Source organism: Macaca fascicularis, chromosome 7 (genome assembly GCF_037993035.2).
Source record: "Macaca fascicularis isolate 582-1 chromosome 7, T2T-MFA8v1.1".
NCBI lineage: Eukaryota > Metazoa > Chordata > Mammalia > Primates > Cercopithecidae > Macaca > Macaca fascicularis.
This window is the reverse complement of record NC_088381.1, coordinates 11,380,128-11,405,173: the sequence shown is the minus strand read 5'-3', so window position 1 is coordinate 11,405,173 and position 25,046 is coordinate 11,380,128. Positions and strand designations below refer to the sequence as shown.

At 36.4% G+C, this 25,046-nt stretch overlaps 1 protein-coding gene across 7 annotated transcripts in view; it reads left to right on the top strand.

Annotated features, from left to right (window-relative positions):
• Positions 1-25,046, top strand: part of AQR (aquarius intron-binding spliceosomal factor) — a 117,669-nt gene extending 92,623 nt beyond the window's left edge. For 4 of the 7 annotated variants that reach the window (XM_045395256.3, XM_045395254.3, XM_045395257.3 and 1 more), the window contains 7 exons: positions 1,387-1,574; positions 2,258-2,429; positions 5,579-5,749; positions 8,898-8,983; positions 13,487-13,661; positions 16,399-16,512; positions 19,785-20,419. In XM_045395256.3, the coding sequence (XP_045251191.1) occupies positions 1,387-1,574; positions 2,258-2,429; positions 5,579-5,749; positions 8,898-8,983; positions 13,487-13,661; positions 16,399-16,512; positions 19,785-20,138 (1,260 nt within the window). In that variant the 3' untranslated portion in view covers positions 20,139-20,419. Of the gene's footprint in view, positions 1-1,386; positions 1,575-2,257; positions 2,430-5,578; positions 5,750-8,897; positions 8,984-13,486; positions 13,662-16,398; positions 16,513-19,784; positions 20,420-22,049; positions 22,220-24,761 lie in introns of those variants that run through there. The other 3 variants (XR_006699266.3, XR_012414741.1, XM_005559102.5) reach the window with 2 other exon arrangements.

Sequence of the window (25,046 nt, the reverse complement as noted above, 5' to 3'; positions counted from 1 at the left end):
TAAGAAATATAAGATCTGAGGCAAAGAAAATAGAGTTCTAAGAATGCTGAGGACAGCATCAGAAAGCTGTACAGTTTGGGTGTGCTAATTGCCATAGTTCTGTATTTTCCTTAACTTCATTATGTTTGGTATTCTATTTTAAGCCTGTAAACTTTCTTTGTTTTTTTTTTTTTTTTTTTTTTGAGACGGAGTCTTGCTCTGTTGCCCAGGCTGGAGTGCAGTGGCACAATCTCCGCTCACTGCAAGCTCCGCCTCCTGGGTTCACGCCATTCTCCTGCGTCAGCCTCCCGAGTAGCTGGGACTATAGGCGCTCGCCACTACGCCCGGCTAATTTTTTGTATTCTTTAGTAGAGATGGGGTTTCACTATGTTAGCCAGGATGGTCTCGATCTCCTGACCTCGTGATCCACTCGCCTCGGCCTCCCAAAGTGCTGGGATTACAGGCGTGAGCCACCGCGCCTGGCCCTGTAAACTTTCTTGAATCTATTCACTCTCTATTTAGTAGTTGTTTTGCTTCCGTAAGTACTATTTAAAAATTCATAGTTTATTTCTGTAATTTTGAAAAGATTTAGTAATTTTAATCAAGAAAATTACATTGTTGTGCAGTTTAGTGGGAAGATGAGCTGTTTCTTCATTTCTTTTGTTATAATTGTTTGTAGAATTATTTTTTCATATTCACTGAATGCATTGTTTTTCTTTATGCCTAAGTTTTTGAGCTAAATTGTGCTATTTAAGAATGTTTTTTACTGTACAATATTCTTTACTATTGAAGCATTAAAAACAAAATGTGGAATTCCCAACTTAAGAATAGAGACCACTCTAATATGCAGATAAATTGAGTTCCAAAAGTTGTTTTTATAAGTGAAGCCACTTGGAAGTTGGAATGTATTCTATCAGGATATGTTTCAAGGAACTAGGAGACACATAGAGTAGGAAATTGAAGTAGTAGTGTAGATAATTAAAGAAAGTAGTTTTTACTGCTTTGGTGGGTTCAGAATTGGTCCTCAGCTAATTGTGAAATATGTTTATTTCACATCTTTCCATTTCTCTTCTTGGGCTTCTGTTTCCTTCTGTGTACTCGTTACCTAATGCTGACCTAATCCTTCCAGACCTCTTTGGATTACCCTGCCTATTAAAGTAGGGTAATTCCATGCTTGCCTTCTAAATACCTCCATTCTCCCTCACCCACTGTCATCCAAGGCAATAATGTCCATAATTAGTTCACAAATTGTTCTATAAATTTGCCAGACTCCTCCTTGTGGAGCTGGTAAAGATTGGTAATTTTGTAAGATAAGGAAGTCGTTTGATGAAGAGTGAGTCCCTTGGGTAATAAATTGGAGACTAGAGGATAATAGAGTATTGCCATTTCCTTACTTTTCATTTCTAGAATCCTCAGGATGGATTTAGCCGACTAAAACGATGGATTATGATTGGCGATCATCACCAGTTACCTCCAGTTATTAAGAACATGGCCTTTCAAAAGTACTCAAACATGGAGCAGTCTCTCTTCACTCGCTTTGTTCGCGTTGGAGTTCCAACTGTGGACCTTGATGCTCAAGGGAGAGCCAGAGCAAGGTAAAGGAGACAGGAAAAAAAAAATCATTCCCATTTAAGGACATTTGTTCCATGATCCAAGTATTTGTGAATAGCTTTTGTGTAGACTGTTAGCATTCCTGGCTATCCAGGAACTTGGCTACCTGTAAATCCAAAAGCACTTTTGTCGACTACTGCAAGAGATATGAATGGACCAAATAATTTATTTCCTTCATTTCATTCATTAAGATTAATTTCAGTAACGTATAATCTAAGGGCTTCTTTTTGTTGTCCCTTCTCCTTCATGCCCCAAAAGGTATACAGTTAATATAATTTTGAAATCTTAAAAAAAAAAAAAAGTGAACAAGAGGAGAACACACCAATTCTTAACTTCATAAAGGATGCAAGCCCCATCTCATAGTTACCTCCAAATGTCCTCAATTTTTAGTCTGCCTTGACTTTTTAATTTAAGGGATAAAGATAGCATTGATCTCAGAGAGTGTGATAGAACTCTTATTTTTGTACTACCTTCAGTCTTCTGACCCTTGGTTACGTGAAGTAGGGAAGCTAAGGTTGAAAGAGCATTATTGCTTAAAAGATGAGCAAAAATGGCTAACATGAAAATTTGAAAGAAGCACAGAAACAGAGAAACCTCCTTAGGTATATTAAAAGGGATTTTACACTGCTAATATTTTCTGTTTGTGGGGGGATTTGTCTTTGGAAAGCTTGTGCAACCTCTACAACTGGCGATACAAGAATCTAGGAAACTTACCCCATGTGCAGCTTTTGCCAGAGTTTAGTACAGCAAATGCTGGCTTACTGTATGACTTCCAGCTCATTAATGTTGAAGATTTTCAAGGAGTGGGAGAATCTGAACCTAATCCTTACTTCTATCAGGTAAGAAAAATAGGAAGCTTTTAAGTTTATTTTGCATTTGCTGGCCGACGTATGCCTAAATCAGTGATACTTAACCATTTGGCCATTGAGAAAAGGAAAGTTGGAACCCCACCTTACACACAATTGATTAAAAATACATGCACTAAGAAGACTATAAACAAACTAGAAACTACTAGAAGAAAATATTGATGAATATATAGTGTTACAGTGAGGAAGGTCTTCCTAAGCTTGTTACAAAAGCAGAAATCATAAAGAAAAATACTGATTGGAGAAAAAATTTATTTTCAATATTTAAAATTTGTTTCAATATTTAATGAACAATAAGTTGAATTCTGAATATATTTATAGAACTCAAATTACTTTAAAAAATCAAGACTAATAGAAAATATGGTATGCAATTCATATTTTATAACAAGTGTAAATCACTGAATCACATTTTCACTTCTTTAACAATGCTCAGGGTTGGGGTAGGTTTGGGGAAACTTTATTCTCATACAATGCTAGTAGGAAAATAATTTGGTGGACAGATTGTTAACATATATTAAAAACAATGTTCTCACTTCTAGGAATTTATCCGCAAAAATAATTGGGCAAGTTTGCAAAGACTTGTATGCGTAATGCTCATCATTGCAAATTATTTTGGAAATGAGAAACAACCTAAATATCTGTCAGTAGGGATTAATTGCATTATTACATTCCATATAAAAGAAATACTAGATAGCCACTAAGAATGATAACATTGTGTTTACTAACAGGAAGAATGTTTATGCTATATTAAGTGGAAAAAAATTGCAAAGCGTATCTATAGTCATCTCGTTTTAAAAAGGAGCAGCAAATATATACATATAGAAGTATGTGCAGATAATCTATACAAAATGACCTGGCAGCGTATACATCAAAATATAGTCTTTGGTTGATAGCATTTGGGGTTATTTTAAATTTTTCTTTTGTCTGTCTCTTTACAGCAAAATATCCAATATAGGTTGTTATATAAATTAGAGATCTTGAGTTATTCATAAAAAAGCATCATAGATCATCAGCTTGAATGTGTATGTGTATGTGTAGATGTAACTCATGCAGATCTTATTTTCCCTCCAAATATTTGGTTATATTAAATCAAGTTACTCTATTTGTGTACTTACTGCCTGAGAACAGATGTGACCTTTTAAATGATAACTTTAAAAATATTAGAACCTAATTCAAATCAGTGATGTTTCCTAATAGCCACCTTAGAAATTAATTAAGTATTCTGTCAGTAATCAACTGATGTTTTCATTACATTAATAGTTTTTGGAATTTCTCCTTTGAGTCAGTTTCACTGCGTGAGTCATACTGTACTATGGATTGAAGCATTTTTATGTAGATTGGTTACCTGTTTTTCTTTTTCATTAAGCCTAACTCTAGATGAGTTTTTAGCGAGTCAAGAAATAAATATATTTTCAGATGATGATTTGCCACTATTAAATATATTTCTGAAGAGTTGAAAACACTATCCCCCAAAATAAGAATATTATGCATTTAAGTGATAACATTCTAAGAATTAGTGTCTGAGAGGGAAAGACTAGGTGGATAAATGAATAAAAGTCACTAATTGGAAGGGGACTTGACTCATTTGGAGTGAGTTCTAAAATGTTTGGTCACAATACAGTTCATGTTGTTTTATTGTTAATGCTTCATGTCTAACCTTTGGGCAAAGTACCAAATTGGGAAATGTTAAAGAACAAGAAAACTTAAATGCTTGTAACTCAAGCTGTGTGTCACAAAGAACCAGAATATAAATGATATTTCTAGAAGTCTTACAGTAATCTTTCTGTTCCCTTTGCATGAAATCCAGCTTTTTTTTTTTTTTTTAAATATTGTGTTTATATTCTTATTTTACTTTCTTCTTTCATCTAGTACTTAGGATTTAGTCTCTACTAAACTGGATCAAACAGCTTTGTGTGTGATTCCTCACCTTTAGGTTGAATAAGCCTTAGTTTTAAGCTCCTTACTAGTCTGTAGTTTAACAGTAAACCAGACTGACCAATTTGAGGTCACATCCTCATCCCACCTAAAGTGATCTAGTAGAAGTGACAACCATCATGCAGAGAACAGAAACAAAGCATACAAAAAACATTAAGAAACATGAGGAAGAAGGAAAAGCATTGTGTAAAAATTGAGTCAACTATAATACTGCTAGGTGTATATGCTGTTAAACTGGGTATTGTGGAGTGCAGTCGCGCAATCTCGGCTCACTGCAAGCCCCGCCTCCCGGGTTCACACCATTCTCCTGCCTCAGCCCTCCCGTGTAGCTGGGACTACAGGCGCCGGCCACCGCACCCGGCTAATTTTTTGTATTTTTAGTAGAGACAGGGTTTCACCGTGTTAGCCAGGATGGTCTCGATCTCCTGATCTCATGATCCACCTTACTTGGCCTCCCAAAGTGCTGGGATTACAGGCGTGAGCCACCGCGCCCGGCCCTGTATTGGCTTCTTAGTTACTTTGTTCCTTTATAGTTTTGTGTCTGTGTGTAACTACAGTTGTGGTACACTGTATAGAATTTTTTTATTTTTTATTTTTTATTTTTTGAGATGAGATCTCACTTTGTCACCAGGCTGGATTGCAGAGGTACAATTGCAGCTCGCAGCAACCTCTGCCTCCTGGACTCAAGCGATCCCCCCACCTCAGTCTCTAGAGTAGCTGAGACTATAGGCATGTACCACCACGCCCAGCTAATAATTGTGTTTTAGTAGAGACAGGGTTTCACCATATTGTCCAGACTGGTCTCAAACTCCTGGACTCAAGTGATCTGTCTGCCTTGGCCTCCCAAAGTGCTGGGATTACAGATGTGAGCTACCATACCTGGCCAGAATAGTATTAATCTATATTGGGATTGTTGGGGTCTTAGGAATATTAAGCCTTTAAGTTGGTAAGTTTTATTTTAGGATTGTTCCATGTATTGCAAATTAAAAGTTTTTATTTATCAGTGTTAATGTAGCATAAGATTATCCCTCAGTTTTATGAAAGGTGTTCACTTATCCAAGTTACTAAGTCTTCACTTCTTGCAGTGTGCAAAGTGAACAAATTGTGCTTATCTACATCAGACATTTCCTCTATAAAATTGAAACAAAAGCAAATAAATGCACAATCTGATTGTGTTTGCATTACAGAATCTTGGAGAGGCAGAATACGTAGTAGCACTTTTTATGTACATGTGTTTACTTGGTTATCCTGCTGACAAAATCAGTATTCTAACAACGTATAATGGCCAAAAGCATCTTATTCGCGACATCATCAATAGACGATGTGGAAACAATCCATTGATTGGAAGACCAAACAAGGTACTTTTATAATTATAATAAGTTCTCTTATTCATCATTTTGGCAAGATGGAAATGTTTATATTGTTCTACTTTATCTCTTTGCTATCTCTTTTTAAGATAGTTGAGAAAATGAAATAATGGTAACTATAAATAATTCTCTGACAACCCTATCTGGCAGTCTTGCTGGTTTGCTGTGACTTTCTATCTCAACTACTGCATAAAAGATATTTATTGATGGTAACAGAAATAAATGTTTCTGAAACTTTTTGTTCATAAAATGATATATAACAAAATTACATTATAATTTGTGTACTGTAATGAGGAGTATGTTTGTTTTGCTTTGCAGAGATATAATTTAGACTGCTTTTTATTGTGTATAAGGGGAGGTTGTCTTGGGAATAAGGGAAGATTGTAAAATGTATTCAGACCTTGGGATTTAAAAAAATATTTTTTTATATAATGAAAAATGCATAATAGCAAATAAAATGATGCTTCTTTCATTAATGAAGGGTTGAATACATTAGAAAACACATAAAGATAATACTAATGATAAAATTAGGACTTTGGTTATGAACATGGCTATGTAAAAGCTCACCTTTTTTGGAAATTATGCAAAAGTAACAGGAAAATGACAGAAAGAGGGGACAAACTATTTTTATAGACTATCTGGACAGTAGTAGAAGAAAAGAGGGCCTTTTGTTATGAAAATCATCCAGCCTTCAGAAAACAGCCTTGCTCGCCCCATCTTAACGCCTCCCACGTAGCTAATCTAAGAAACTTACTTATTCAGTGATAAATAGTATAAAGGGAACTAGCACAAGCTCAATTTATAGGAAAAAATGAAGAACAGAAAAACATAGATAGGATACATGCTCTGGAAAACATGTTGGCCTGGAAAAGATGAAATTTTTAAATATACATTTTGCTGTAAATTGGAAAATACTTAAAAGTAACCATATCTTTGAGGAACAGCTACAAAGCAGAGAAATGTAAGAACTCAGAAAGAGTTGAAATGTAAGCTGGAAGAAAATAAAATCAGTGGAATGAAAACAAAATCAAAGGAATATAGGGAAGAATAGACACTGCAGAATACTTCATAAGGAATAGAGTGAAACTAAGAAACTAATAATTTTGCAAGTTTAGAAATAGAAGGACCTCAATATTTGAGTCCTTTTACAGAAAATCTGACTCAAATAATAAGGAAAGTTACTGTCTCTCATAACAAGATGGAAATAGGGTGGTTCCAAGGTTGGGTTACAGGGTAGCTCAATGATGTTATTCTGCCCTGCCAATGTCAGTATGTGAGCCCATTTCTCCACATGGTCAGAGTGGCAAAAGAATTCCCAGGTATAATAGCCACACATAACAACAAAGGACTTATATCCAGAATATATATGAACTCCTATAAAAGTTATTACTAAATAAGGCAGACCAATACAAAATGGGCAAATGACTTGAACAGACACTTCACATAGGAAGACCTACAGTTAGCCAATACGTCATGAAAAAGTGCTTACCATCATTAGTTGTCAAGGAAATACAAATTAAAACTACAATGATATACCACTACCTACCCAAAAGAATATGTAAAATGATGAAGATTGACATTATGACAAGTGTTGGCAAGAATGTACAACAACTGAAACTAGAACGGGAACATTGCTGGTGAATGTGTAAAGTGGGATGGCAATTTTGGAAAAGTTTGACAGTTTCTTATGAAGTATGCATTTACTGTACAGCTCAGCAGTTTCACTTCCACATATTTATTCAAGACCGATGAAAACACGTCCACAAAAATATTTGTACATGAATATTTATTGCAGCTTTATGCAAAATAGCTTCAAACTAGAAACAGACCAAATTTTCATGAACAGGTGAATGGATAAACTGGTATATTCATTCAGTGAGAGAATACTCAAAAAGGTATGAATTTCTTGTGTACACACACATGAATATATCTCAGAAACATGCTGATTGAAAGAAATAGGACACAAAATAATATATCCTTTTGATGCTATTTTTATGTAATTCTGGAACTGGCAAAAAATAATCTATAGTGACAGAAAGTAAATCAGTGGTTCCCTGGGGCTGGTGGATGCAGATTTGACCAAAATGAGGCCTGAGGTGATGGACATTTTTATTGTGGTGGTGGTCACATGGGAAAATGTATTGTCAAAATTCATCAAATTGTAAACTTGAACACATTTTATTGTGTAGAAACTATACCTCCATGTAGTTGACTTAAAAAGTGTTTTGTACACTTTCTAAAGATAGACTATAAATTACCGTTTCTGCAGGGTAAGCAATAAACTTTTTGTTGAATTGATGAAAAGATAAATGCCTGAGTTGCCAATATTAGTGACTGAAACCTTTCTGAACTTCCCTATTTGTACATACACTGTTTCTTTTCTTTTCTTCTTTTTTAAAAACAAAACAAAACAAAACAGGGTCTTACTCTGTTACCCAGGCTGGAGTGTAGTGTCATGATCTCAACTCACTGCAACCTCCACCTCCTGGGCTCAAGCAATCCTCCCAACTTAGCCTTCTGAGTACCCGAAACTACAGGCACACGCCACCATGCCCAGCTAATTTTTGTATAATTTGTAGAGATGGGATTTCACCGCATTGCCCAGGCTGGTCTTTAACTCCTGGGCTCAAGCTGTCTGCCCACCTTGGCCTCCCATGTACATATATTTTCAAAGTGAACAGAAAGTACAATGAAGATTATTTGGTTTTTTTTCTTTGATGGAGGAATGCTGTAGACATTTACTAGTGGTATATTAATTAATAAATAAGCATACTAAGTTATGTTGCTGAGCATCAAACTGGGATACCAGTTAATAAGCTAGACATAGTCCCTGCTTTCATGAAGTTTTGCAGTCTAATGGGGGAAGACTGTTAATTCCAAAAATAGTTATTTAGTTATCAGCAAAGGTGAAGACAAGTGCTATAAGTGTGAATAACATAAGGATGTAGTTTGATCTGGTTAGAATGGTTTATTTAATAACGTTCGTTAACTTGTTCTTGGAATTCCAAGTCTATGATGATGTTTCTTTTGAGTTTGATTATTTTAAGGATAAGATGTTTGTTTGTAGCACATTATTTAAATGATCTCTAGCATCTTTTCGCTTTGCAAATGCACCATATTTTCCATTTTTTATTTCTAGGTGACAACTGTTGATAGATTTCAAGGTCAACAGAATGATTATATTCTTCTTTCTCTGGTACGAACCAGGGCAGTGGGCCATCTGAGGTGCGTAGGAAAAAACTTTCATAATGTTTATTGAACTTTACTATCTATTTCAATTTTGAAATTCTGTGGCTAAGTGTTCTAAATATTTTTTAAGTTTAAACTATAATTACTCGGCAACATTTGCTGCTTTTTGTTGGAATGTAACATCAGATTCCTTGTAGTAACTATTGTCATTGCTGCTGGATATTTTTACTCTTAAATGTTTTAGTAATTTTAACAGTTTTACTCTTTAACTCTATTCAGAGATAGCATTTTATCATAAAATCTTAATCTGTCCTGTATCTGTTAGAAACGTAGTATCAGAAATTAAAGGAGATAAAGAAATTAAAGTCTTCAGAATAAATTTTCATTGTATAATATGTTTTCTCATTTTTTTTCATACACAATCTTTCAGCTTCAGTGTTAGAGGATAAAGGAGCCATTTGTTCTCCCTGGATTAAGAATTGTCAAAACAAACAATAATCTATTTTTATCATTTATTATGATGTATATATGTGTTAGAGATTTATGGAAATAATATCTTCTTATTATAAAGCATCCATTTAGTTTTATATAAACCTTCATGTTATATGACATACTAACAAAACTAAGGAGAGTTTATTACTTTATTGGATAGACATGAAAAGAAAATTCTCCAGGCTCTCATAATATTGTCATTAAGATCTATTTGAAGCTTAACCCAGTAATCAGGTTTCATGAGATTGATAACTTTTATGTAAGGGTAAGTAAAGATGTAATGGTTTAAGAAATTGTTTTGCATTCTAAAATAGTTTGTTTTTGCATATTAAGTGTCAAGCCAGTATTTACAGACTTAACTTTTCTAAAAAGCAATTCTTTCTTCTCACTGAGATTTATAAACTGCCGTCTGAATGGGCTGTCACTATGGTTTACATAATTAACATAATTAACATCTCAAAAACTTACAGTATGAATATATGAACACTCCTTCCGCCCCCCTCCTCTCCCTACCTGTTTTCTTAACTCTGTGGTACTTGGTCTTCAAATTCCAGTGACTTTAGTTCTATGCTGCCCTTTGCCTAATGTTTCTGTAAACTTAGAAAAAAAGAAAGATTTTGATGATAAAATGCTTATAAATGAAGGGTTAAAAGAACACCCGATTTCAGTATTGTCTTGAACGTCAACATTTTCTAGCAAAAATACCTTTATCCCAATAAGGTAAATTTATTTGTATTTGCCAAAATTTTCCTTTGAAACTCCAACTTCTTCATGGGGGATAGTGTTGGTGGCGGTTGTGCATAGAAGTGATATGTCAGTTTATTATTTATGATTCTAGTTACCCAGGTAGCTTAGCCTAGGTATCTTAGCTAGAATTTTATCAAACTTTTAATAAAAATTTCTGATTTTTAGAAAGCTAATCTTTCAAATTCTTCCTTTTATATATAGGCAAGAAACTATTTCTGTTTCAGGATACCAAGGAAACCTACCTTCCTGCCATATTTCATTTTTTTAATAACATTATTGAGATGTAATTTGCATATATAATTTATCTATTTAAAGTGTTCAATTCAATGATTTTTTGGTATATTAACAGCTATGCAGTTATCTCCAAATCAATTTTAGAACATTTTCATCACTCTAGCAAGAAACCCTGTACTTACCAATCACTTCCCTCCCCTGTCCCCCAAACCCTTGGCAACCACTAATTTACTTTTTATCTCTGTAGATTTGCCTATTTTGGACACTTAATATAAATGGAATCATATAATATATGGTCTTTTGTTACTGGCTTCTCTCACTTAACATATGTTCAAGGTTCATTGTTGTAGAATATATCAGTACTTCATTCCTTTTCATCGCTGAATAGTATTCCATTGTGTGGCTATGTCACATTTTATTTATCCATTCATCAATTGGACATTGGGTTGTTTCCATTTTGTGGCTATTAGAATGAATAATGCTGCAATGAATATGCATATACAGTTTTTATGTGAACACTTGTTTTTCTTTCACTTGGTTATAGACCTAAGAGTAGAATTTCTGGGTCATATGGTAACTCTGTATTTAGCATTTTAGGGAACTGTTAGACTGTTTTCCAAGTGCCTGCCTTATTTCTTTTGCTCACACCTTTTTTCAGCTAGGGTGGACTAATTGGGTGATTGGGTTGGAGCCAGCTTCAGTTCCAGAGGCCTGTTTGAGGACAATGTGGAGCTGTTTAGTAGCCAGAGTAGTGGTACAGTTCTGGTCCCTTTTCCAGCATTCATTGTTCTTGTACCGAACTGATTTGGACAGCCTAGCTACCAATAGAAATGCGTGTAACCTGTTCTGAGCCAAGTAATGAGGCTGCAGCTTTCCTCTGTTGTTTCCTCATAGGGGTTCTATCAGAGTGTTGGCGTTGTTGTTTAACAGTGCTTTTCCTCTCTAGCCATCTTCTGGGGACTAAGAAAGAATGTTGCAGTCCACATTGCCCTGCTTTCAAGACATAACTCCAAGGAGCTCTGCCTACTCATGTTACCATCCTTTGTTTTTTTGCCTGGTGGTTTGTTATGTTCATACTATTTGGTCATTCATTTAACAAACATTTTCAGATCCATCCATTGTTTGTCAGTGTGCTAGATTCTTAATATTTAGTAATAGATCCAACATTCATGATCTCTGCCCTTCTGGAGTTTAGGGTCTAGTGACATTAATATATCCTTGGAAGATCCCTACATTTGAATCTGCAGAAAATTTTTAGTTCAAATTTCCTCATGTACAATGGAGATCACACTTACAAAAGCCACTTTAATGCACTATAGCACTGAAGGCTGGGGAAAAGTTTTCTCAGAGAGACCATACAGTGTTCATTGCAATAGTGCTGAACCTGTGCTCTGTCTAGAGAGAGGGCCTTCTGGATGTGAGGGGGATTACAGTGGTCACCATGAAAACAACAGTTTGTCACCTGCTTCCACCACTAACCCTTTTTCCCCCAAACAACATTAAATTCCACCATAATTTTATTTGTAACATTTGTGTGAGAATTTATGCTAAGTATTTCTAGCAGTGTACCTTCAGTTACCAGTGTTGGAACCACCCAACTGTAGTATGACCCCTTGGGGTTCTAAGGAAATATGGCAAAAATAATAATTTGGCTTACAATAAACTAGAAAACAATATTTCCTTCATGAATCCAGTGTGTCACAAATGTGGAGATTCCTCAAAGTTCCTGTAAAGGAATATGTCTTTTCCTTCTACCTAAATGAGCATGTCTTAATTTTGTTTGTTGCTGGGGGAAGGCTACCTATCCCTGCTCTGTCCCCTCACACACATACACATAACACAAGAATATAAGTGATAGTATATGCTGGTGTCACACTGTACCTCCTTAAGGAAACTAGATTCTTTTAAGACCATAGACTAGACCATAAAACACCACAGAAAATGAGGTTGAAATAGAGATACTCCCCAAATATCTTGCATAACACAAAGAAAAGCTATTAGATAAATAGTCCAGTTCCTGGTTTGTCTGTCTCTCTGAATGTTACAGAGAATAATCTCTGTAACATTAGATCTCTGTAACACTCTTTTACACGTTCTTTCAGAGATTGGAGGTGATTCTCCCAGGCTTTATTATTCTTCATGAAAGTCTTCTCTTTTGCATAGTACTCAAAAATTTAGCCATCTAAAAACATCTCAAGTAAAAAAACTGTCCTCTGCATTTGAAACCAGAATTATCTTTTCTCACTAAAACACATTTTATCTAATAGTGAGGTGAAATTACATTAGCCCTCTTTACATTTATTTGATTCAAACCTTTTTTAAAAAAACTTAGGTTCTTTTAAAAAATAGATTAAAGAAAAATGACATGATTCATCAGATAGCCAGCTACATGTATAGTTTGATCATTCAATTGAACCATTTTTATCACTGTTTTTATGAACACTGAGTACCTATTATAGGCCAGGCATTGAATCTAAATACTAGAATAAATACATGGATAAGATATATTATAGGCTGACTGTCCCTTATCTGAAGTTTTAGATTCTGAATTTTCACATTAGGGATGCTCAACTTGTATTGTTTTATAGCATCATACTATATTTCCATTTGTACTTATTGTTGTAAATAAGTATCAAACAGTGTGGTAAGAGTTATCTAGGAAGTAAAATTTTACCTTGATGGAGCCTGGGATTTTGGTAGGTGAAGTGGAAGAAGAGCTAGTTCAGATTGACTCAATGACAGTGATGCATTAAGTTGGTAACTGATGATTGAACTATACTGTAATACTAATATATTACTTAGACTTTTTAAATAAATGCATTGGTTATTTTGTGATCCTCCCCCTCAAAAAACCAACAAGAGGTTAGTAATAAAGCCTTAACTTTTACTTGGTTTATTAGTCATGTAACATTGATTAACTTCTATTAAGTTTTTAAGAAGCGTAACTTTTTATTGCCGGGGCTTAACACGACTATCTAATGAAATATGTAAAAAACAAAACAAAAAAAAGCTGCATAAATGTTAATAATCTTGAAGTGTGCTAATTATTTTGTTTATTTCCTAAAGGGATGTCCGTCGCTTGGTAGTGGCCATGTCTAGAGCCAGACTTGGACTTTATATCTTCGCCAGAGTATCCCTCTTTCAAAACTGTTTTGAACTGACTCCAGCTTTCAGTCAGCTCACAGCTCGACCCCTTCATTTGCATATAATTCCAACAGAACCTTTCCCAACCACTCGAAAGGTAGGACTTCTTTCTTCATTTTACAGACAGCATTCCTCAGAGTGGGAAATTGGGATTTTCTTATAGGTGACCACATTAGCTTGGAACATTATTATAGATAATTTAGTCCCTGTTTTAGAGTGTGCTGCACTGAAGAACTGAGTTAGATTTTCTATATAAAAATAATACCGGCAGGGTGCAGTAGCTTATACCTATAATCCCAGCACTTTGGGAGGCCAAGGTAGGAGGATTGCTTGAGCCCAGGAGTTTGAGACCAGCCTGGGCAACATAGCGAGACCTCGTCTCTATATAAAAAATAAATAAATAAATAAAAATTAAAAATAATAATGTCAGCCCACATTTAGTCACTACCATGTATTAGGCAGACAGTTCTTTACTACATTATCTCGCTTTCATCTCAGTAAAAACAGCCTATTAGGTTATTAGATTATTTTATTAACCCCATTTTACAAATGGAGAAACTTAGGGTCAGAGAAGCTAAGTAGCTTGGCCATGCATCTGGCAGATAGAGGATCCAAGATCTGAAAAGCCAGGAGGTCTTTTCGAATAACATCCGAGTTCATGTGATTTATCATTTTTCTATACTGTTCGTCTTCAGCTTTGTAAGGAGAACTTAACTACTTACTTGAAAATAGAGCAATAAATAGTTGAGTTCTTAAGAAGCTTACATTCTGGGGAAATGAGGGAGGAGAGAGCACATATATTTAATGAAAAGATAGAGAAATACTACTCCCTCTTATCCCCCCTTCTTTCTCCCCTTTTCCTAGCACCTTCCCTCCTTAGGTAACCAGTCTCTTTAGTTTCTCATTTAATCCTTATATTCCTTTTGTATAAAGGAGAAGAGATATGTTTATTTTTGTATTATTTTCCTTCTTACATGAAGGTTATTATGCTATAGACTTTTGGGCTTTGCTTTTTTATTTAATGAATTGTCCTGGGGGTCCATTGGGTTTTAAATAACATTATTTTAGATGTTCACAGTATACGTCTTCCCTCCACACCTCTAAAAAAATCTTAAGTCTTGTGTGTTTAATAATAATAAGTACTTTTAAAAAAACTGCCTTTTTATTTACTTATTTTTGAAGAAATGCTGCTGTGGAGAAATAGGAAAATGGTGGAGAGAGATCATGGGGTGGTGGGGTCACATAAAGCCTCAAGTGTCAGGCTCAAGTCTAGACACAATCCTATTATATCTGACTTTCTCCATCTTTTGTGGGCTGTTAAACAGGCAAATTCCTGACAAGAGGTCTGGGACAGAGCCTAGGTGTCATCATGTGTAACAAGCTCCCCAGGTGCTTTCTATGTAAGGGCTACACGTCACACCTGAAGAAATCTGAAGTGCAGGTCAGACAGTATCACTGAACAGAAGGCTTGGAAACCCAGGCTTTAGATAACACTCATGAGTTCAAGACCCTGGGGAGGTTAGGGCTGAGAACATCTCCCCATCTTCTGCTCAAGACGTAGTGAGGGGCAGAGTGCTGTGTCTCAAGGAAAGGCAGTTCTTGGCAAGACTCCAGAAAATAAGCTAACAAACAAAAACTCTTCCATGTTCCTAGTCATAGTAACATGGCAGTATTTGTACATACGAGTTCTGACCATTGCAGAAAATAACCATTAATCAAAAGAATACCTGCTTAGATGGAATGCTGCCATCCTGCTTACTTCTGAGAAGTGTTGTTTAATTTACTAAATTATTTCTAACTTCATGTTCTTTAAATAATTTGTCACTTTAAGACTGAATCCTCCTTTTTTGGGGTATGTTTTTTACCTTAATGGTTTTCTAAATTGTTCCTATCATAAGAAAGGATAAGACTTTATAAACATTTTATTAATAACTATAAATAAGAAAGTTGTTAATCTCTATTTTAGGGTGGTTTACAAAGAAGTGCAAGTTCTGTATTTTCTTGATTTGCTTTACTACTTTACCTACACTTATAGAGCATTGTTTCTTAGATTGTTGTCAGAAGCTACAAAGAATCAGCTCATTCCACCCAGACCTTCTGAATCCGAATCTGTAGGGGCTAGAGCCTAGGTGCCTGCAATTTAACAGTCTACCCCAGTCTGATAGACACTAAAATTTTAAAAAGAGCGTTTGAATATTCATCCTCTTGACTCATAGTCATGTATTAAATAAAAGTAAATGTTAGCCTCTTATTTTTTAGGAAAATATAAATAGGACAAAGAGTGTTACTATTTTCTTTCTGAATTATCTTATGAACTGTCTTTGGAGCATGCACAGTCTTAGAAACTGCTGTTTCAGACCATGTTGACTTTTCTCTCTAGTCAAATAATTACTTATCTCTTACTAATTCTTTTATATTAGATAGTAAACTAAAACCCATACTTCACTTACCAGCCCAAAATTATATTACAAGCTGGCGACTCTTAGCTCTTCTGGTCTCTAACTTTTCTAAATTTCAGTGGAATCACTATTCTTCATGAAGTCTTTTTTTTTTTTTTTAAATAATCTTTTTTTAATGGGAGTCACATGGCCAGCAGGCAGAGCATGCTGACCTGGGCCCCCTTTTTATTCTATTTAAGTCTTTTTTTTTTTTTTTTTTTTCATTCATGAAGTCTTCATTCTACTCTTCATACTTGCATTTCATATCCTCTTACGGTTAGTTCTTCCATACCCTAATCATGTTTATTCATAAGATTAAGAAATGGGTTTATGTGGAAGTGTTACCTTCTAGGGTTGTTTTACTAGATACTTAACATTCTTTTTTCCTTTTTCTAGAATGGAGAGAGACCATCTCATGAAGTACAAATAATAAAAAATATGCCCCAGATGGCAAACTTTGTATACAACATGTACATGCATTTGATACAGACTACACATCATTATCATCAGGTGAGTTTCTCAAAATTGACTTTTATTTTTCTTGCTGTGGAAATAATTTTCTTTTTTTCAGAATAAATCTTTAAAGTACCTAATTCCTTGTGGGAAATCAACTAAACTAAAGCAGGCTATTGTTATTTATGTAACATTCATATTTTTAAAACATCTTTATATAGATAGAATTCCACATACAGGCCGGGCGCGGTGGCTCACGCCTGTAATCCCAGCACTTTGGGAGGCCGAGGCGGGCGGATCACAAGGTCAGGAGATCGAGACCACGGTGAAACCCCGTCTCTACTAAAAATTACAAAAAATTAGCCGGGCGCGGTTGTGGGCGCCTGTAGTCCCAGCTACTCGGGAGGCTGAGGCAGGAGAATGGCGTGAACCCGGGAGGCGGAGCTTGCAGTGAGCCGAGATCGCGCCACTGCACTCCAGCCTGGGCTGGGCGACAGAGCGAGACTCCGTCTCAAAAAAAAAAAAAAAAAAAAAAAATTAAAAAAAAAAAAAAAAAAAAAAAAAAAAAAAAAAGAATTCCACATACAATAAAGTCCACAAACTTAAAGTGTACAATTTTATATGTTCTGGCATAGGTGTTTACCTGTGAAGCCGCCGGCACAGTCAAGATAAAGAGCATATCCATAATCCCAAGAGTTTTTGCTTGTGCCCATTTGTAATCCCTCCTTGCCCTTCACCAGTCCCCTTTTTACCTTCCCAGGCAGCCAAGGATCTGCTTTCTGTCATGATAGGTTTGCTTCCATTTTCTAGATTTTTATATAAATGGAATCTACCGTGTATATTCTTATTTTTTCCGGCTACTATTGCTTATACAAGTCTTTGCACTTTATCTTGGGTAGATACCTAAGAGTGGAATGGCTGGATTATATGTTAAGGATGTGTTTAACTTTTTAAGAAACTGCCAACCTGTTTTTCAAAGTGGTTGACCCACTTTACACTCTCACCAGCAGTGTGAGAGTTCTGATTGCTACACATCCTCACCCTCACTTGATATGGTAGGCCTTTTTAAAATTTGGCAGTTCTAATAGATATACAGTGATCTCAGTCTAGTTTTAATTTTCATTTCCCTAAGGACTAGTGATATTGAGCATCTTTTCATGTGGTCATTTGCCATCTGTATATCTTTGGGGATGTGTCTGCTCAGGTTTCCTGCTCATTTTTTTATTGGATTGTATATTAAGTTTCAAGAGGTTTTTATTTATTCTGGCTACAAGTCCTTTATCAGATATGTATTTTACAAATATTTTCACCCACTCTGGCTTATTTATGTTGTGTCTTTCAAAGAGCAAAAGTTTTAAATTTTGATGAAGTTCAATGTATCAAATTGTTCTTTTATGATTCATGCTTTTTGTGTCCTAAAAATACATAGCCTAACTCAGAGTTACAAAGGTTTTTTTCTAGAGATTGTGTAGTTTTAGGTTGGATGGTTAGGTATGATGCATTTTGAGTTAATTTTTTATATGATACAGGTAGGATTGAGTTTTATTCATTTGCCTGTGGATATCCAGTTGTTTCAGCACCATTTTCCTAATAGGCTGTTTTTTTCTTTGTTGACTTGCTTGTCAACTTAGTCAAAATATCAATTGACTATATATGTGAAAGTCTTATTCTGGGCTTTCTATTCTGTTCCATTGTTCTGTATATCCCTTTGCCATGACTGTACTACCTTGATCATAGTAGCTTTACAGTCAGTCTGGAAATTAGATAACATAAGTCCTTTAGCTTTGTTCTTCATTTTAGAAATTGTTTTAGCTATCCCAGTTCCTTTGCTTTTCTATATACATTTTAGAATCAGCAGGTCAGTTTCTACCCCCAAAGGCATGCTGCAGTTTTTAAAGGGTATTTTGAAGAGTAGGATCCATTGTTTAGGATCCATTTGAGGAGATTAACATCTTCATTTATTGAGTCTTCCTATCCATGAATAAGATCTCTCATTTATTTAGATCTTCTTTGAATTCTCATCAGGGTTTTGTAGTTTTCAATATACAAACCTTACACATATTTTGTTAACATTTTGCTAAGTATTTTTCTCTTTTTTTTTTTTTTGCTGCTATTGTGCATGGTACTTTTAAAAAATCTTCAAGGCTGAGCACGGTGGCTCATGCCTGTAATCCCAGCAGTTTGGGAGGCTGAGGTGGGTGGATCACCTGCGGTCAGGAGTTCGAGACCAGCCTGGCTAACATGGTGACACCCCACCTCTGCTAAATATACAAAAATTAGCCAGGCATGGTAGTACATGTCTGTAATCCCAGCTACTTGGGAGGCTGAGGCAGGAGAATTGCTTGAACCCGGGAGACGGAGGTTGCAGTGAGCTGAGATGGCACCACTGCACTCCAGCCTGGGCAACAGAGCCAGACTCTGTCTCAGTAAATTAAATGAAATTAAATAAATAAATAAATAAATAAATAAATAATTTCAATTTCCAGCACTGTAAGCAGAGTCCCTGATGAGAAAGTCACTAGACTGCCATGGGGCAAAGGGCAGGCTAAGCATATAGAGTTGCTCCAGTTTTCTGGTTGAACAGGATGGAAACCTTGTTCCTTGCTGCTCCCTTCTCCCATGGCTTTGTCTTAAGGCCAGGCTCCTCTCTACCTCTCACAGGGCTCTTTTTCTTTTCTTTTCTTTTCTCTTCTCTTTTCTCTTTCTCTTTTCTTTTCTCTGTTCTGTTCTGTTCTGTTCTTTTCTTTTCCAGAAGGAATCTCTTTGTCGCCCATCTCTCAGGGTCAAGCGATCCTCCTGCCTCAGCCTCCCAACTAGCTGGGACCAAGCTTAGCTATTTTTGTATTTTTAGTAGAGATGGGGTTTCACCATGTTGGCTAGGCTGGGTCTGGAACTCCTGACCTCAAGTGATCCACCTGCCTCAGCCTCCCAAAGTGCTGGGAATGCCACCATGAGCCACCGCACCCAGCTCACAGGGCTCTTTGATTAAAGTTGACCCTTTCTTGAGTTAGTTTTATAATCAGTCCTAATCAGTCACTATTTTTTGCAGAAATGTTTACAGCAAAGTCTGTTGCTTAAAAATCTAATGGCTTTTCATGGTTGTTTTCCTCTCTGAAGATTTTGTATGTATTTTGATTATCAGGATATGACATCTGTGTAGGCATATTCCTTGGTGTTAGCAGGACCTAGACCATTGCCATCAGAGGTGTTACGTCTGTAATGTAAAATGGTCAGCACTCTTTTGGAGAACTCTAGAATGATAATGTGAGAACTTAGCTTTATAAGCTGTTTTTCATGTTGGTATTGTCTTTTTTTTTTTTTTAAATTAGACTTTATTACAACTACCACCTGCTATGGTAGAAGAAGGTGAGGAAGTTCAAAATCAAGAAACAGAATTGGAAACAGAAGAAGAGGCTATGACTGTTCAAGTTGACATCATACCCAGTCCAACAGACACCAGCTGCAGTCAAGAAACTCCAGCCTTTCAAACTGACACCACTCCTAGTCAGACTGAGACCACCGCCAGTGAGACAGGAGCCAGTTCCAATCCAGAAGCCAGTTCCAATCCAGAAGCCATCCCTGCTTTATCTGAGACCACCACTACTGTGGCAGGAGCTGTATCTGCACCTGCAGAGGCTTACACACCTCAGGATGCCACATCTGCCCCAGAAGGGACCAAGTAGCCAAACTGTAGTCCTAAAGGAGGACATGTCATTGAAAAAGTCTGAGTAAAGTTATTTTCTGTATTTTATATTTGCTTCTGCCATTTTACTGTCACTAATTAATGTTCAGTTCTTATATTAACTGGTTTTGGTGTCTTGAATATATTTTTTTAAATTATGTGTATGAACAATTCTAGTTTCATTTGTTCAATCAGAAGAGTAAATAACCATTCCTCTCATGTTTTGATCACTGAGTATATCTGTAATCATACCTACATTAAAATCATTTTCTGTAGAATATATAATACATACTGCACATTTTTAGTGAACTTCTCTAAAGAAGAGGACAGAATACACCAGACTTAACCATGAATACGCTTAAGTGTCCAAATTGGGAAGGAACTTGTTTCTTCTGTTATACTATCAAATGCTTAAATGCTGTTTCCTTTTTTCTTACTGTTCTTTACATAAAGTAATATCTTTATGTAAAGATACTACTGGCAGTAAGATACAGGTTTCTCCGATCTTTCAGAGTGGTCACATGCATTTCCTTCTCTCAAATCTTAGAATCACCTAAGATGTCTGTTTATTCTTGAGGCACACCTCAGACTGAATGAGTCAGAATCTCAGGATTAGAGCCCAGGAATCTATATTTTAGGAGGTTCTCCACACCACTAATGTTTGGGTTGCTGGCAGAGTGGCATCAGCCAAGGCTGGTGAGGCTGAGCCAGGATTTGTCATCAGCTAAATAGGAAGACTCTGCCAAATCAATCTGGGCAAGAAGCAGGATCCTGAGTCTGGGCAATGAGAGTCAGAGAACTTAACTCCTGTGTGCAGGGTAGAATTTTCCTATGGCAGAAATTCTGTTTTCTGCCTTACTTTTCTTGGGATAATCAGCCACAAGGAGACCTTCAGGTAAAATGTGGTTCAAATATGGGAAAGCAGAGGTACTTAGGACCTTGCTACTCAAGTATGATTTGTGAACCAACAGCATCAACATCGTATTGAAGTTTGGTATTTATAGAAATGCAGAAGTTTGGGCTCTGCTCCAAACCTATTAAATCTAAATCTACATTGCAACAAAGTCCCCAGGTGATTCACAGGCACTTTGTAGTTTGAGAAGCGTGTACTAAGATTACTGTGTTGTCTTCACATGAACGAGGCTATAATGGTAGAATTACCAGTGAATGTGACTAATGTTTTCTGACAAAGGACCTCTGCTTATAAGGTCCCTGGGCATGGTGCCCAGAACTGGGGAAAAAAAAAAAAAGAAATGTTTATGTGTATGTGTAGAGGGGAAAATTGCCCACTAATTCTCTGTTTCCCAGTTTGATCATCTGCTAGAGTATCTAAAGGGGAGCATTTCCCCCAAAGTGTCTCCTCTAGTGCATCTACCTATGGGCCTGGCCATGTCCAAGGAATCTTTGAAGAAACAAGCAAGAACTGCACACTTATCATTGAAATCCTTCTGGTCCTGACATTTTGAAGGAATGATTGCTTCATAAGGAAGTTAAACCCAGAAAGTCAAGTCAGTTATATTTTTGAGTAACTAGTGTTTGCTCAGCTCTACCAGGCTGTGTTGAGTATGGTCCAGACTCTCATTTTATGATGTGTCCTACTGCATCAGGACACTTGTGTCAGTGTCAGGTGAGGAGGGGAGATGAGAGTGATGAGGCGATGAGAGGAGTGAAATACCAAGGACGCGATACTAGGAAACCCAGGTCTATTTGTTATCAGAGTAAGGATCAAGCCAGATAGCCTGTTATGTAATTGCACTTTTAAAAGATTTTGAAAGCAGGTGCTGTGGGCATCTGTATGCACTCATAGAATTATTTTCATTTGTAACTATATGGTATCAGGCCAAGCAAGGGAAAGAAGCTTTACTGTATTACCATCTTTCCTGGAAAAGACTGATTTTTCTCTCTCCCTTAGGGGATATGAGGTATGATACCTGCAACCAAAATAAGTGGACTGTTAAGCTGCTCTCTCAGCTATTTTCCAAGCAATGTACATCACTCTTGCCTAGATGAGTGACCATACTTTTTTCCTTGCTGCTTGGTTTTTCTGTCACTAAAAAGCAAATTTAGGTGGAAGATGGATGGGTAAGTCCTTTGTCCTTGTCAAAAGAATTTAAAAAGGGGTAAAGGCGGTGGGATTTGAATTCTTTTAAACTGTTTATTCATTGGAAAGGCAAGTGAGTGGCAGTTGACTATAGAATCTTGGGAATTTTTGAAGGAATTTAAGAGCTCTACTTATTTTAAGTAATGAGGAAACAATCAGACTTAACCAGGGTGGCAACTGTGGAAGAGTGGGGTAGAATCCAAGTCTACAGTTCTACAGCAGTGCTTTATTTTTTCAATCAAGCATACATGAGGGATTGCTTAATAAATTCAAGGGTTTTCTATATAATTTGAGATTACTACAGACACAGGTACTCTAGCCATGTGACTATTTCAGATTAGTGTTCCCATTGCTCTCCATCCTGTTTTTCACATCTAAATATGTCATGATTTTAGAATCTCTTTTTAAAGAAAACCAAAAAGAGGCATGCCAAAAACAATGAGCATGAAATGAAGCAATTCAAGTATTTAGAATTTCTTTTTTTTTCCTCAAAATGCTGAGTTAAGAAAGTTCATTGCCAACAGTTGAGAATAAATAGCTCTATTGATTTAGGCAAATGAATGAGAAGATCTAAACATTATCAAGACTCCTGAAGTTGGTGTAATAAAAGTTGAGATGTTTTGCTAGATGCTGAGAGAAAAGGCATAAATGGGCCATTCGTGCTTCTGTAAACAAATGAAATTTTGTAATGATCAGGAGACAGCATGATACTGTAAAACACACTTTGGACTCATCCAGACCTGGCTCAGAATTTTACCTAATTTGCTTATCCGCATTTGGTTTGACCTTAGGCAAATTTTATAACCTCTCTAAGCCGGTTTTCTTTATTTGTAAATAATAGGGAAAAGATCTGTTTGGATTTGGGGCAGGAGAGTTGTTTGTTTTATAGGCTAATGTTTATGAAAATAATCTCCAGTTAGGTGCTTAGTAAATACCAGTTTCTCTCTCTGTTTTTCTTCAAAACTTTATTGACAATGTAGGATATTGCCAACCAATCCTTTGACATGAGTGCTTAGCCATGCCCCAATCCAGGGAGCATGAAGGATGATCAAGAAGGGGACACCTAGTGGCAGCTGACCTTTGAGGATCTGTGTAGGATCGGGTCTACTGATTTGGGACCTCTGAATCAGTACATTATAACATCGAGGTGATCTCTGCCAAAATTAAAGTTCTGGCAGAACAGCATAAGCAGAGGAAGACACTAGGTCTTTCTGAAATACGGAGCTGATAACTTCTATCAGTCCTGAATTCTGTGCTGTCCCACCCCCAAATCATCTTTATTGTTGCATGTACTTAGCTTTGTGCCTTGAATTGCTGTTTCCTTTTTATCTTGCACTCAGATGGTATTTTTAGAGATGTTTCTTCAATCAAAACAAGATAAAGGTTTAAAAAAAAACAAAGTGACCCTTTTGCATAAGCCAGAAGAGCAGTGCCTTGCTTCCTGTGAAAAATGCTTGGCAGTTAGCCTGTGTAATTATTTAGCAATCATGTTAATAGATGTTTAAGAATAATGGAACTGGAGCAGTACTGAGCCAAGGGTGGAAATGAAGACATGTGAGACTATTTTTTCTTCATCCACCGATACTCTTCAGTTACAAGGATTTAATTTAAAAGGGTTTTAATTCAATGCAATCCAGAAGCTTTGGACGCGCCTGTTTTTCTTCTTAGAGACAAACCTGGAGCTTGACTCAGAATGCAGCATGGTACTCCTGACTGACAGTGTGCCAGCTTTATTCACTTATCTTTCTACCTTTTGGCTTACATTTATTTCAGGGCTGGCTGACCTTTTGAGCTTACATACAAAGATGGCTGATACCATTATTTTTCAACATATATTACAGAAAATACTACTCTTGAAAAATACTCTGAGAAATATGTTCTATGGCCAGATAGGTTTGGGAAACAATGTTCCTCCTTTGCAGAATTGTAATGCACTGTTAGCTAATTAAAGGCTCTCAGATGTCCCACTGGAAATAATCATGTTTAGCTTTCTTTAACCTAGTATTTCCCAAACTTAATAGAGCATAAAACTTTTTTTTTTTTTTTAAATAAGATACTTTGGTTAGCTGTTTCCTTAGAACACAATTTAGGGACCAATATTGCCGGGCACGGTGGCTGCCGCCTGTAATCCCAGCAATTTGGGAGGCCGAGCCAGGCGGATCACCTGAGGTCAGGAGATGGAGACCATCCTGGCCAACTTGGTAAAATCCTGTGTCTACTAAAAATACAGAAATCAGCTGGGCATGCTGGCAGGTGCCTGTAGTCCCAGTTATTCTGGAGACTGAGGCAGGAGAATCACTTGAACCCAGGAGGCGGAGGTTGCAGTGAGCCGAGATGGGCGTCACTGCACTCCAACCTGGGCGACGAGCAAAAACTCCGTCGAAAAAAAAAAAAAAAAAAAAGATACCTTAGATAGCTATTTCCTTAGAACACAGTTTGGGAACCAATATCTTTACATTGACTAAAACTGTGAATCTCCCTTTAAAAATAAAGCCCCAAAATCCTTTTTTTTTTTTCCTACAGGTAACCAGAGGGTGAAGTAACACAGCCGAAGAGGAAACCAGAAGTGAAGTGATTTGTACAAAATGTCGTAGTGTAATTTATTGAGTGTCATGTGGTATTAATAGCAACATCCTGAAAATGCAAATGAATAAAAGTTTGGTCAATGTACCATGACATTCCTTCGTGTGAGCCTCCTAAGAAAAGGTCACTGAGCATTCTCTGTTTACATTTTAATTTTAGACTCCAGAATTTCACACACAGTTTTTCTTCTCATTTCTTATGCAGTAAAAGAAGAGTTCATATTTC